Source organism: Cheilinus undulatus, linkage group 14 (genome assembly GCF_018320785.1).
Source record: "Cheilinus undulatus linkage group 14, ASM1832078v1, whole genome shotgun sequence".
NCBI lineage: Eukaryota > Metazoa > Chordata > Actinopteri > Labriformes > Labridae > Cheilinus > Cheilinus undulatus.
In genome coordinates this window covers 9,933,265-9,948,761 of record NC_054878.1, presented here as the reverse complement: position 1 = coordinate 9,948,761, position 15,497 = coordinate 9,933,265, and the positions used below count along the sequence as shown (strand labels likewise).

Below are 15,497 nucleotides of genomic sequence, written 5' to 3'. Positions count from 1 at the left end.
TGATAGGCAAAAATCACCATTTTGGTCTCATCAGACCAAAGAACTCTCTTGCACCTGACCATGGAGTCTCCCACATGCTTTTTTGTGAACTCTAGTCAAGATTTTGTAAACGCTTTTTCAACAGTGTGAACCATCAATTCACTGGACCTCTGTTAGCTGACATAATTTTGTTTACTTGACATTACTTTGTAGAAATCTGTTTTGATATTAAAGAGGTTTGTTGTCTTTAAAACAAAACAACTAATTTTATTGACTATTATTAATTTATGAAATAATTAAAGGGTAAAACATCCAAGGGGGTGATTAACCTGATTTATATGTATAATACATTAGCTGCCATGTTAAACTACAGCTCAAGGATGAAATTTAAACGAGTACAACATGAAGCATACTGTAGGGTGACTATTTATTGTTTATTATAAACAGAGCAGTGAGGATGAGGAGCAGACGTGCATGCACACTGAACACACAGAGGTGTCTGGAGTATATTAACAGAGACTACAGTCTTCTTTCTTTTTGGTCAACAGTGGTTTTGGCTTTGGAACTCTCCCATGGATGCCATATTTGCCCAGTCTCTTTCTTGTTGTTAAATCATTTCTGAGTTCTTTTGTGACCTCCTGGATAATTTGTTGATGCACTTTTGTAGCCAGACCACTCCTGGGAAGGTTCACCATTGTTCCAAGTTTTCCCCATTTGTGGATAATGGTTCTCACTATGCCTCACTAGAGTGCCATCCTTAGAAATGTCTTTTTAACCCTTTAGATGTCTATGACTTTGTTTCTCATCTGTTCTTGAACTTCTTTAGATGGCGTCATGATGAGTTGGTTTTTGAGATCTTTGAGGCTACTTCCCTTTGTCAGACAGGTTCTTTTTCACACAGGGACAGGTAGGTATGGATGTTTTTTCCCCCTAATAAATGAAATCATCATTTTGAATTTCCTCAGGTTATTTTGGTCTAATATTAAAATTATTTTGATGATCTTAAATATCTAAGTGTCGTAGAAATGCAAAAAAATATGAAATCAGGAAGGGAGAAAATGCTTTTCCTTGCACTGTAAATACAGTTAGCAGGACAGGATGAATTTGGCTGCCCAGGGTCAGGCTGGAGGTTTTATGGCCTGGTAAGCTCTAGCTCAAAAACCTCTTCAGCAGGGGTGTCAAACTCAAGGCCCGGGGGCCAATTCCAGCCTGTGGCACAGTTATACCCACGCTACAAGATCATATCATATTTTTATTACACCTGGCCCACCAGTAAGAGGTCTGCAGATTTCCTCTAGTATAACAATGTAAACTTAACCATGATGATTAAAAATATCCCTGTTAAGTTATAAGAATTAAAAGAGTAAAGAGTGAAAATAATTTGATAAAAAGTGAGGAATGTTGTAAAAGAAATTTTTGTTTTCATATATATTTTCTAATTTGCATCTCACAATTATGACCTAAAGTTATGGTTTTGACATTTAACATCAAATTTTAACCTTTTAAAATCATAATTTTGACCATTAAATTCACCCTTTTCATTTAAAAGTCATATTTTGACACTTTAAATACTTTAATTTGAATTTAATCTTACCTTTTGAAATCTGAAACCCCTAACTTTGAATTCTAATCTTTTTGATTTAAAATCTTACATTTTGATCTCATCTTTGGACATAATAAAATTCAATATTCTAAATTTTGTCTTATTTTTTGACATTAAAAACTCATGATTTAGATTTTTATTTTATATTTTGACCTTTAAAACCTTTATTTTTAACTTTAACCCAAAGTTTTTTATTTCTCATCCTTTGGTTTAGATTTTTTTTCTCATAACTTGAAATTTTCAACTCCTTAATATAGCTTTTAATCCCAAATATTGACCTTTTTAATTCAAATTTTAAAATTTTATCTCATATTTTTACCTTTTAAACCCAAGGTTTCGAATTTTATGTCATATTTTGACATTTTAAAATCATGATTTTGAATTGTATTTAGTAACTGTTAAAAATCATGATTTTAACTTTTTATTTTTTAAGTCAAGATCATATATCATCAATGTTACGTTTTTCACTATAATTCGTTACGGTGAAGATGAAGTTGACAGTTTATGGGAAATTTTGACCCCGCTAGGCCCTCGGGTTAGACCCAAATTCAGAATTCGGCCCCTGCTGTGATTGAGTCTGACATCCCTGCTCTACAGGTTAACTTAAATATCCAAACCTGCATGTTTAATTTCACTATTAACTTTACAGAATTAGGCATGAGAGACATGCTGAATAACAATAAACATTATGGTGGTTTGACACCCACCACTATAACTACATCACCACACTGAGTTTGAACCAAACTTTATAATGACAGCCTGTTTAGAAAGGCTTTGAACAGAATACCTGCTGTCAGCTCATTTTGTGTCAGGGTCACTGTGTAGAGGGCTCCATCCTCATCTTTCACTTCAATTCCACCTACACTACCCAAAGACGTCACCACAGCCTGAGCCTCCAGTGTGACATTACTCTCCACCATCAGCTCAGCGATGTAGATATTATCTGTAAGAAAAGACATCTCTGTGAGGGACAGACTTTAGAAATAGGCACATGTAACTGTTTTTGAAAGCTCAAATGACATCTCAGCTTATTAGGTCACAAGTCCAAGTCAAGCCTCAAGCCTGAGAGGGCTGCAGCAAGTCAAAGTCAAGGCTGTTTTAGGTTTTCCTGAAAAATAATAAGTAAAAGTGTCCGATCATAGGCCGCCCCTTTTTGAAGGCAGCTTTTAAAGTGTCAAACAAATCCATCCTTTTTCCCCAGCTAACATCGATGGTGACCTAAACTGAAAACACTTCGCACAGGATTGTTATATTCCAGATCAGCTTTAAACATCTGCACAAGCAATGAAGGCTGGCTTCTTTGTGGGCTGGAATTCCGTTTCCCTGTAATTGCTACAGGCATTTATCTGTGCCTAAACTACAAAACAAAAAGACTGTGCCTGAGTCAGAGCCAGTCTGTTCATATGACATGTATGTAGTGAACTCACCTGTCGCTGAAGCCTGCAAAAAGAGCAAAAAGACATCAGATGATTGAAATAGTCCCTCTAGCATCAGAGCTACAATAAAAACACTAAACACCCCTGTTGTAAAGAAATGAGACATTATGACACATCATTTCAGTTTTTTTCCACCTAAATTGAATATAACGAATAATATTGAATTAATAAACAACCAAAAGCTTTTCAGGAGAGTTGATTTAAAAGTGTATGAATATATACATTCCTAAAATCAAGCGTATAGCGTTATTTCAGGCAGGCCACGGAATCATGCGCTGTGTTATATTACAGATCAGCTGATCGCACACAGGCCTTCATTAGCTGACAGCCAGCTGATTCACTCTAAGCACGCTATATTTAAACTGCTTTAGCCTGGCTATGCTTTGCTGCTCCCCTTGTAAGCTGCTTTTGTAACCCTCCTCCACCCCAGCTCCTCCTCTATGCTATATCTGACTTAATAAATGCCATTCTGCTCTCATTGATGCTTTGCTCTGGGGTTTTGCTGCTTCCCTCCCTGCCTCAGGTTTTCCTTGTAGGCCCATGAATAGCAGGAATGTGTGCTGTTCCTGCTTGATAAACATAAACTATGGGCTGTTGCTTAGACAGATGTGAACCCCCAGGGGTGAAAAGTCACTTATTACATTTACTCAAATTACTGTAACTGAGTATTTTTGGATACTTGTACTTTGTTGAGTACATTTTGAAATCTGTACTTTAACGTCTACTAAAGTAAGTTTTAACCAATACTCTTGTGCTTTTTCCACCACTGTTGACCACAGAGTTGTACATATGTGAGAGAACGATTCCATAGCACATCCAAAACACCAAACTCTGGAGTGCTGACATCTCAGGGTTGAGTATTTCAGAGGGGATATTTTTCTCCCAAAGTGTAATTTTTCACTCCATTTGGAGTGAAATGGTCTTCAGTGTTGGAATTATTTGACAGTTGGTTTAAATCTAAGGGGAAATGTGGGGGTAGTTTTCCATCATGCCCTTGGGCAGAGTGTTTAAGAGTGTTTAGTTGTGTTTGGGTGTTGTCTGTTGTACAATTATCACTGTGGGGGTTCTTTTGCTATTGTTTCTGGTGGATAGTTGTTATTTTTGATGTGAGACACATTGTCACCATGAGTGAAGTTATCCACCGAGTCAGAATTCACACCTGCAACTCTAGGTGCTCCTAAAGACCACATAGTGGATATTCTTCATCAGTATGCATTGCCTTGCTTTGAGATTGGCACTCTGTTCTTTGCACAAGAGAACCACCTTACCACAGATTTTCAAGAGGTACAACAGCTCTGTCACAGAGTCGAATATTTAACACTTAAAAGTGAAGTTTAAATATATTTATAAACACTTTTAAAGGTGTTTATGGCTGTGCATATTTATGCAGCTGTGTTTTTCTTGTTTTTTATTTATTATAAACTACTCCTAGAGTATTTTGGTTGTTTTGTATTGAATTGTGCATGTTATGTCACATTAAAGGTGGAAAAATTCTGAAGTTATGCACATTGGCCTCATTTTTTTAGCATCATAAAGATTTGCCATTTTAACAAGGGTGTGTAGACTTTCTACGCCACTGTAACTCATTTCTTCTTTTATCAACTACAGAAGGACAGGCTCAAAAAATATTTGCATGTCCTGAAATAGAATCTATATACACATACAATGTAATAAAAGTAAAGGCATATTTTGCTATTTTAGAAGTTGGGTTGTTAAAGATACCTGGAAACAGGAGTAGAATTTGCCCTTCGAGATTTTAGTGAGCATTGCACCTTTAAAAAACATAACTCGCAGGTCAAACTGCCAGGGAAATTAGGCTATGCAGTGTAACTGATTCTACTGATTTCTCTGCATTCCTCTATGGAATTTTAGGTAAAAATAGGCAAAAAAGTTGGCTCAAAGGTACGCTCTATTGAAAATTTCTGAAGCATTTATTTTTCACCCAGAAAGCCTCTGTGTTTGGCACTATTTTGCAATGCAACATTTGTCTATGTGTCCTTCCGCCGTGGCATATTACTAATTCCTGATCAGCCGTTTGGGTCTGTGGGATTCAGAAGAGACAACAACAAACTAAACTACAATGAGCGACTAATGTGGAAATGTAGGGATCCTTTTATGTGATCACACAGAGGAACGACTCATGCAGATGGGGACTAAGTGGGTAGAAAAAGAGGGGAGAAGCTTGAGAGGAGATTGGCTAGCAGGAGAGATCCCAGGTTACCTGGTGATGTAGGTATGCAAACTGTGGGTCCACTGACATACAAAGCTACTGTTGTCATGCGTGGGACTTATCAACACTTCTTCAAGACAATTCTGATCAGAGGACAGCGGCCCATAGACGTCTACAGCCTGCATCAATCCCCACCCAGAGTCCCCTACCTTACTGACTGCTGGTGTTTTACAGACCTGTTTTACTGCTGAGGTTGAAGAACAAATAGCCGAATGTTGCAATGCAAAATAGTACCAAACACAGAAGCTTTCAGGGTGAAAAATAAGACACTTGGTCCATTTTTTAACCCTCAAATTGCTAAATCCCAAAGAACAATTTAACCCTGCTGGACTAGCTTCTCCAGCCGCACCATACTGAAATCACTGGAGGCTAATGCCACCTCTATTGCCAAATACCTTTGACAACCCAGTTTTAAAAATACTGGAATGTCCCTTTAACAGTTAAGCATGTTTACCTGATAGAAGATGCACAAAGCTCCAATGACAAAAAATACATACATTCTTGCATTCATTGTTTCTCTGTAGGGAAAAATAATACACACATATTAAAGAAATAACAGACACAGAAGAAAAAAGCATGAACTCACAAATGCAGAAAGTTTTCTGTACTTTTTACACGTTAAATTTCTGTCAAACAATGACAGCACTGTCTCAGAATGGAGGCAGCAATGTTATATATATATTTTCCATTGTCTAAGGTTTGTCGGGTCTCCAACATTTTCTCAGCCTTGACTTTCTAAAGTCACAGACAAGCTTGTCAAATAACATAACTACTCTCAGGAACACGTCTGCTTTCAGCCCAGGCTGACTTCTGCAACAGAAACATCACTGTGCGCTGACTTCAACAAGAGTGTAAGATGTTTCTGATTCTTAGAGCAGACCTTACAGATAGAAACCATGACATCAAACTGCTCCACACATTAGAACTAATGTTATTATACCTTCAAACCTTCTATAACATCTATATTTGTCATGGGGACAATATCTCCTATAAATAGACTTACACTGGAGAAGACTTCCGATTCCAGCTAACTGTGTGGCTTTAGCTCCAGTCATTATCTGAGAGCTCATGTTTGACTCATTTGCATAACTTTGAATTTGGTCTGTGTGGACAAGTATGAAGTTTGTGGTTTTCTCTGCTTTTGGTAACAGTGCCGTGTTTTTTCCAGCCAAATCTCTTGGTAACAAGCTCCCATTAAGGATGAATCATGTGGTGAACATCAAGCCCACCTAATTTCCCTGTTCTGTTAGTGCAGCGCTGCTGTTTCACCATCATAACATTGTGGCTGTTTGACTCTGGACTTTCAGTCAAGCAAGAACCCTCTCTACAATACAAAAAGACCTAAATTCTGGGCAAATATTAGATGTCTATTTACAGACATGCAAAGATGAAATGGTTTTAGGGCTGAATGAGAAAGTTTAAATTAAAAGCTGGCATGCTTGAAGGAATTTTCTGGCATTTTTCTGGAATTTTGGGAACTTGTTGAAAAGGGTAAATTGTCTGACAATGTTTTTAGGCATTTTCATGGATATTTGAAAAATGTGTAATTTCGGGGGATTTGAGTTTTTGGGGAATATTTGTGTTAAAACATTTGATTTGAAAAACTTCTTTGTGAATTTTGGGGAATTTGGGGATGTCCACTGAACATCAAGGAAATTTCGGATATTGGAAGATCTTTTTGTCATTGTCATGGAATTTTGGGAATGTAGTACATTTTTGGGATATTTCTTTGAAATATTTGGGAATTTACTTGAATGTTTAAGGAATCTGTTTAAAAATTTCAGGCAGTTTCATGGAAATTTGGAAAATGTGTTATATAAATACATTTTGGGGGGGTTCTGATTTTATCATGGAAGTTTGGGAAGTTTTCATGTACATTTTTGGATTTGCTTTTTGTTTTGTTTTGTGTTTTTTTTTTTAGAAAGTATTTGAATAAATTTTGAGTAATCCCATGAGAAATTTGGGGGGAATCTGCTTTACAATTTTCAGGAATTTATATGGAAATTTGAGAAAATTTGGGGGAAATTTGGGCTAGGGATGTCCTTTGAAATAATTATGGAAATTTCGGGAAACCTGTTTGGATATTTTTGATGGTGTTTCTGAGAATGCAAATTAATAAGGAAGCTTTGGGGGTTTTGCTATGGAATTCTTACATATTTTCATGGAAACATGAGAAAATGATTTGTTATTTTTGGGGAAACTGGGTAGGGGTGCCAAGAAAACAAATAAAGTACTGGAAAGAAGCCTGTTTGGATGTTTGGAATACTTTTGTGGATTTTTGATAAATATGTTTAGGCTTTATGACAAAATTTCACAGAAACATTTGGAATTAATTTTGGGGTCCTTTTTTTGAATTCTTAGACTTTGAAATGAAAATATACTTACAAACTTTTCACTTAAATTTTAGGCCATTTCTATGACATATTCTGTGTAGATTTTTGAGAGAAATATTCATAAATTCAGAACTTTTTGTGGAAGGAGTCAAGAAACATGACCTTTAAAAGATTTGTGGAGTAAGTCAGAGATTTCTAGGAAGAGAAGACTGTCACATTTCACATCAAAAACCATAGCGCTTCAAAGTACGTCCACTTTCTTGACGGCTCTGGTTCTGTAAGTGAATTTGCCATTCAAATCCTCGATTGACTTTATTCAAAACCCTTAGATCAACATTTTAAATGCATTAACCAAGTCAGCCAGCCACCCGAACACCCATGACTGTAAAACATTTGATTCCACCAAACCTAGCGTTCAAAAACTGAGAAAAAAGGAAAAGCACAAAATTGTATGCATATTTTTTAAAAGGATGTAGAAACTACATATCCCACAGTCCTTTGCGAATCCTTATGTCCACACAGGGCATGATCTGCACTGAAACTACTGATGCAAAAGTTACTATTAGCTTCAACCCATCTGGATACTTTGCCCAAATGATGCTGGTCCAGCTGTGACGGTGCACTGTTTCTAACAAATCTACCAGCAGGACACACAGATTCATAAAAAGATGCACCTTAGAGGACATTTAACCTCTGACCAGGGATTAAGGGCTAAACATGGGACCCACAATCTCAACATATGCTTCACCTTATGAGGTGTTCAAACCGGTTTTATATTTTACTTGAAGAAAACAGTACAAGAAGAATCTTTTATAGTATTTCTAGTGTGTATTTGTAGTAAGAACACATGGTTGTTCAAACTCACACTGCTACAACATTTTGGAAGAACTGAATTACACAAATACAGGCTAATATTTGCTTTTACTTTTGCTGTGTACATTTCAGCCAAAATCAGCCTCATTCACTGAATCTGCTGAACCTACTGTAACAAATCCAAAACCTTTGTTCCTGCAAATGTGATGAATTTTTGTCTTTTGTCTTTTTTTCTTGCCAAACTTTGAAATCTGTTTTCATTTTTTATGGGTGTGTAACTGTGTACAAATTGACGACCCTTAAAAACAATTAAGGACAAAAAAAAAAGCCCACTTCCAAAAACATTCTGAAAATTATTTTATATGAATATTCCCATACCAACCTCTTTTGGGTAAATCTTTAATCAGCATTGGCCCATTTTGAAATTTTTGTACTGTAATAAGCCAAAGGATAACTGTCTCTCTGGTAAGATACAGACTTTTATTTTGAAAGAAAATAAGGACGATTATGACACTAACAACGCGGGTAAATGAACATGCTGTGGATTGAAAGGGAAATGAGGGATAGTGATGGGTCGTTCATAAACGAGCTGGTTCAAAGAGCCGACTCTGTCACGACTCTCAACAATAAGATCTGAATCCTGTTTGAGAGTTTAATTTCATAATTACTAGCACTATTATTGTTTTATGTTATATGTTCTGAGATTGATTAGTAGGGATGATCTTTTCTAAACACAACTCAACCACGGGCACACCATGCATTAGGACTCATGCTTGATGGATTAACATTAATTTTTTATAAATATTGTGTGTCATACAGCCCAGCCAGTCAGCAGATTTCATCTGACTTGCAAGATGTTTAGGGGAGACAGTATATTTAAAAAAATAATTTAATTTTTTTTTCATCAATTTGAGAAAATTTAGGATAGTTGGAGTAAATTTCCAGCAAAAATATCAATCCTATGTCTTGACATTTGGCAGGGTACCTAAATGAAAAGACCTTTAGGATCTGAACAAGCCGGTTCTTCTTACTGAGCCGAGTCAATTGATCAGGATCGCTGAAAAGAGCTGCGATTCCCATCACTGATAAGAGACCAGTAAAAGGGTAGATGTTTGATAAGATAGGGTCAGATGACCTTTGACTTTCCCACTGAGCTGTCTGTGAGGTTTTCTTTTTCTTTTTTAAATAGAAATCGTACTTTAAACAGCAGTGGTGGACTTATTTTACATAATACTGCAGGGAGAGGCTGACGTGGCTTAACCAAAATGTGCTGGAAGAGGCAAGAAAGCATGCAAATAATGGGATAAAAAAAAAAAAATGCTAATGATGGGCCTTAATCACACCTGGATTAATGCAGTAATGCTGACAGCCCTAAAGTTTTTAAGGAACCCCTTAAATGTCTGTTCGATTACGTGACTTCCAATTTGGTTTCTATAAAAACTAACAAGACATAAGTTAGTTCCTATAATAATAAGTGATTATGACTGAAGAGTTTTCACACACTCCAATCTGTTGTTCAGTAATATAAAATCAATATAACACCATTAATGCCCCTCTAGTGGCACAAACTGAGGGAATATTCAAAGTTAAACAAGTTTTAATTCATTTTTATCATTCTGAACTGATTCATGAAATACAGCTGATCAACAATAATAAGAGCAGGGAGCTGACAATACTGACATTAAAGGACTCTGCACACTGAGTCCAACATTTTTGGATGCGTTTTTTTTTTTTTTTCTATCCGTAATTAAATAAATGGTCAAACACATTTGAACCTTTCATACCGAGGTAGATGCCTTTTATTTGTTCCTGTTTAAAGTGACAAAATATTACATACAGCTAAGAAAATAAGCAGGAAGGATGAGCCTGTGGATCTGTCACTCACTGAAAATCTCTGCATCCATCCATCCTGACAGAGAGCTTCCCACGGTACCAGCTCATATGCCACATCTGTGCCAAGTTGGGGAGATGGAGGGCAACTTTTAATTCTGTCTGTTAGGTTCCCTTGGAGGTGCCTTTATCAGTTAGATTTCCTTGGTTCATATCCACATAACACACATAACAGCAAACCACAGTGTTTAAAGTGAGGTTTCAGCATAGACTGCTTTTGAAGCCAATCCATGGCAGCCCCCATGTTGAAATCACTGTCTCACCTGAACTTTGGATCAACCTAACGGCAGACAAGAACCCACCAACTTCCTGTCAGCTAAGCTAGCTAGCTTTCTGGTTGACAGAAAGGTAGCATCTGCCTGTCAAGCTATCTGCCAATCAAATGAGACGCACCAATCAGTGGGCAGTGAAGTTTTTCCTCAATTAATCAAAACAATTGTGGTACAAAAAAATTCACCTCCCGTACAGTGAGAGGACATTAAGACATTAGCTAATGAGACACGTTTGGTTTTTTGAACCAGGCTGTAACCAGTTTATTTCTAGTGTAAAAAAACGGCTTTTTAACATGTGTTCAAACGGGACTTCTGTAGCCAGCCTCAAGTGGATACTCGCCATATTGCAATTTTTTGCAATTCTGCATTGGCTTCAATGTTTTCAGAACCGGAGGTTGCCACTTTAGTTTCCGTGAGAGAAAGAGAGTTCAGGTCACGCCGAGGTGAGCAACAGAGCAAGAAGGGAGCAGCAGCGCTGATCTGAATCATCAATAACCAACTGAAATTACTTGGACTGATGCAAAAAATTGTACAAGATTCAATATGTTCAAAAACAATAACGACATGCAAAATTTTCTGTGCAAACGTGATTAGAACAACATTAAATTGATTTTCTTTATTCACGTACGAAAAATTCAGATGCAAAAAACTGACTCAGTGTGCAAAAGCCTCAACAACGGTACCACTCACAGCAGTGGTTTTAAACTGGGAGAGCCTCAGGACTCTGAGGTCAAATAAAGTTGACTCTTAAACTACTGTTCTCTTCAAGACTGTCCTCATCCTCCATGCACCTTGGAAGTTGGTGAAGTTGTGCCAGATTTACCCACTTCAGAGCCTCAGGACCCACCATTAGCTCCTGAATGAGAAATTGCAACCCAAATTTCTGATATTTTCAACCAATCAGATTTATTTAACAAAAACATACATTTTCAACTTTATACAATACAAAACATGAGGCAAATCCCAGATTTAGGACAAACCAAACATGTTTTAAAGAGTTAAAATTGCTCTGGGACCTATGTTTGGGTCCCAACCACTGGCGTACGGAAACCAAGCCTCAGAAACAAACATCGTCATGCACTGGGTACTCCCTTACCCAATACATTACTTACCCACATCCACAAAAATTTTCAGAGATATCACTGCTTACATGAGCTTAAACATTTTACCATCAGACAACAAATTACGGTAATTTTTCCCCACAAATTTTAACTTTATTCCAAAAAATAAATGACAATTTCAATGTTAAATGTGATCTAGTAATTGCAAACAGTCAAACATTGATACTCAATTAGCACTGATGAAGATGATACAAGTTAAAGATTTTTATAATTTTTCTTTTCTTTATGCTCTAAAACCAAAATAACGTTAGGCCCAAACAGTCACAAACAGTTACGACCACAAAATAATAATTCTGACATTTGATGTTTAAAGCTGTGAAGAAGTCGCTTTCCTTCTCTCACAAATAAAAACAAATTAATAAATCCTACCTTTTGGTTGTTTTTGCCATTAGAAAGGCGGATTATTAACCCATAACCTTTCTTCCAGTCTGCACACAGAAGCCTGACAGTCCACCGTCGGTCAGGTCATATCTGGATTTGTTAGATCAGGTGAGCAGATCATTAAGAAGCAGAAGTAGGCTGGCCGCTGTAGGAGTACTGAGGATTATGCTGCTGCGTACGTGGCTGGGGTGGGGTTGTGAGATGTGCCACTGTTCTGAGTTTGTGCAGAAAGACCATTTGCATGGACGGCATGTCTCCCAGCCAGCTGGACTGTCAGCACACAAACAGAGCTTTCCAGCTTTCCATGGACATTTGTCTACCAAATCAGGCTTTCTCCTTCAGGAATACAAGAGAGGAGTCATAGAGCTGGGGAAGAACCTGCTGTGCTCCTTTCTGTGTTCTTTACTCAGTGTCATTGAAAAATGCTTTGACCCTGATGTATTTAAATCACTGTTTATATTAGAGGTGCACAGATGGAGCTGTTTGACATCAGTATCAGGAAGATCTACTCTGTTAGCGGAGGAGACACTGAGGGCGGCAGTGACGGCTTACTATTTAGTTCTTGGTCACCTCTCTTACTAAGGCCCTTCTCCCTTGATTGCCCAGTCTGGCCAGGCCTCAGACCTCATGGCTGGTCTTTGCTCTGATATGATTGTCAGCTGTGAGGCCTTCTGTAGAGAGGTGTGTGTGCCTTTCCAAGGCCCCGCCCACACAGAGACAAATTCAGGCGTATACGCAGAAGTTTTTGTCGTATACATGGAAACGGCATTTTGAGTGACTGTAAACAAAACTTTTTGAAAACAGGTCCCAGAGTGCATAAATCCATAAATGACTACCGTTTCATCTCTGTGTGGACGGCTATCTGCATCTCTCTTGAAACGATTACATCACACACAGCGTAGCTCCCTTAAAGCGCCTGTGCAGGTCTGGCCAAAACAGTCATGGCGGATTACACAGTTGAGTTCATGCTGCAGAAGCTTCTGAGCTTCTTATGGCTTTTACAGCAAAATCTGATGCTCCTTTACCACCAACACGAAACGCACACACCATATGTTCTTAAATCCAATGCAGAGAACAACTGGAAGGGCAACTAGAAGAAAGTTTGTGTCAGTTTTCTGTGATCTTCTTCTCTCTTTTGGTGTATTTCCATGGCAGCAATACAGCGCCACATACAGGCTTGGCATATGCACTACAGTGTTTTCAGTGGTTTTTAGTCGTTCCATGCTTATGCGGATATTTCCTGAAATGATCCCATCTTTACGGAAAACTTTTTCCAAACGAAACAGCAATATATTGTTTTTGTCTCTGTGTGGACAGGGCCCAAATCATGTCTAATCAATTTAATTTAGCACAGGTGGACTCTAGTCGAGGTGAGAAAATCTCAACATGAACCTGACAGGTAGCCAATATTATTGTTAACTATCAGTGGAGCCAGTGGATAAATTAAGAGTTGGTAAATTAAACAGAGTGGGGAGAAGAGCAAAGACATATTCTCTACTATGTGGCTCTTTTCTCTGCTGTTAATAAGAAAAGTGGCCCAGTTCTGATAAAACAGCCCATATAGTTGCAACCAAGCTAATCGCTCCACTAGCAGCCAGTGTTTACCAGCTTTCAGTACAACTAAGTTCTTAAATTATGCTGATTGGTTGGTCTATTCTCTGATCGGGCACAAAGGTTTCAGCTTGAAACTTTGCAAGATGGGTCTGCCTGATGACAGACATGGAGTATGGCCAACAGTGTTGGGTGGAACGTGGTGCAAATCATCATGTTATGGAGAAAACAAAGCGCCCCTTTTGGTGCGCACTCATGCAACACTCACTGATTCAGGTGAATGAAGAATAGGTCCATGGAGGAAGGGGAGGGAACAGCAAAGTACAAAAGGACATAGATGTGTGGGACTATGAATACTACTTTGCATTTGTTGCACAAGAATGTGACAGTGCAGAGTAAACTGTGCTCAGGTCAGACATAACTCTCTATCTGTCATGGACTTTGCATCAAATCTTTCCAAACACCTTCAAAGGTAGCATGCTAACACAAAGCTACTGTAGTAAAGTGTATGGTTAAGACCCCCAGAGAACAAGTGAAGCTCAAGATACCTGCATGATGCTGTTACCTATCAAGCAACCAAGGCTCAAATTTTCAACAACATCCGCAAACAAAACAAAGATGATATAAATAGGCTTGTGTTTTAAATTGCACATTTGAAATTCAAGGCCATAAAAAGGCTTACAAAGTCTTTTTTTTTTTTTTTTTTTTTTACCAGTTAGAAGTCTTACATTTCAGCAGGCACTGTGAGTGAGATATGTCCTTATCCAATCTTTGTTTTCTAGCCAACCTTCCACGATTTTAATCATCTACCTCTAAAAATTGTTGCATAAAAATTCTCCATAATTCAGGGAATATATTGTGTTTTCTAAATTTCCTGGAGGAGGACCTCAGACCCCTCTCTGCTTTTGTCTGACTCACTGTAATTAAATAAACTTGGTACTGTTGTGAAACACTAGTCAAGTTGCCTACTTAAAAAATCTTGCAGCCCACTCTTATTTTACCAGGTCTTCCCTGTAAAGGAATTATTCTGCTTTTTAACAGCTAAACTGTTTACAAACAGCTCAGCACAAAAATGTTTTGTGATAAATGTCAGTATACTGTATACTGTTAGAGCAGAGGCATTAAATGTGCTAGAAATCATCAAATTTGGGCATTTATGACCCAAAAATTCTCATAAGCTCTATATCAGTTGACATTTGGTAAACAGATCACCATTCAAAAAAGGCATTGTCTCCTTTCAGGTCCTAATAGTTCTTACATTTAAAGGCATGTAGGAACACGGATATATATGGAGGAGGAAATGTTCCCTACTGTGGCTTTGTTCTTGACATATTTCTCCATGAGGGGCTGTTTTTGACTGATTTTCACAACTTTGCCATCACCACTTTTGTATTAAAGAGCAGAAATGGTGATCTTGTGTAAGTCCTCCTTATTAGAATAAGATCCTGTGCTTATTGTAGTTTTATATAGATTTATTAAGAGGCAGAGACTTTCTTTAGATGATTTTATTAACAAGACTTAACACGTGACAGACGGAATAACTAATGTTGGAGCACAAATAAACAAGGTCTTTCCTCATTATATCACTTGACATGACTCACGTATCCTTCCGCCTTTTTGCTGGATGGAATAGTGCCATTACATTACATTACATTCACTGGGCTCTTTATTAGGTACACCTGTTCAATTACTTGTTAACACAAACAGCTAATCAGCCAATCACATGGCAGCAGCTCAATGCATTTAGGCATGTAGACGTGGTCATGACAACTTGCTGAAGTTCAAACCGAGCATCAGAATTTAAGTGACTTTGAATGTGGCATGGTTGTTATTGCCACACAGTAGATTTACCAGAGTAAATTCAGAGTAATTCAGACCATAGTTTATT

General features: G+C 37.7%; 1 protein-coding gene across 2 annotated transcripts in view; it reads right to left on the bottom strand.

Annotated features, from left to right (window-relative positions):
• The window catches only part of adgrf3b (adhesion G protein-coupled receptor F3b), a 31,065-nt gene extending 18,893 nt beyond the window's left edge, over positions 1 to 12,172 (bottom strand). For both annotated transcript variants that reach the window (XM_041804640.1, XM_041804641.1), the window contains exons 1-4: positions 12,047 to 12,172; positions 5,703 to 5,766; positions 3,010 to 3,022; positions 2,370 to 2,525 (exon numbers count right to left, since the gene is read on the bottom strand). In XM_041804640.1, coding sequence (XP_041660574.1) covers positions 2,370 to 2,525; positions 3,010 to 3,022; positions 5,703 to 5,766; positions 12,047 to 12,066 — 253 coding nt within the window. In that variant the 5' untranslated portion in view covers positions 12,067 to 12,172. The remainder of the gene's footprint in view (positions 1 to 2,369; positions 2,526 to 3,009; positions 3,023 to 5,702; positions 5,767 to 12,046) is intronic.
• Between the last annotated feature and the right edge of the window lie 3,325 nt (positions 12,173 to 15,497).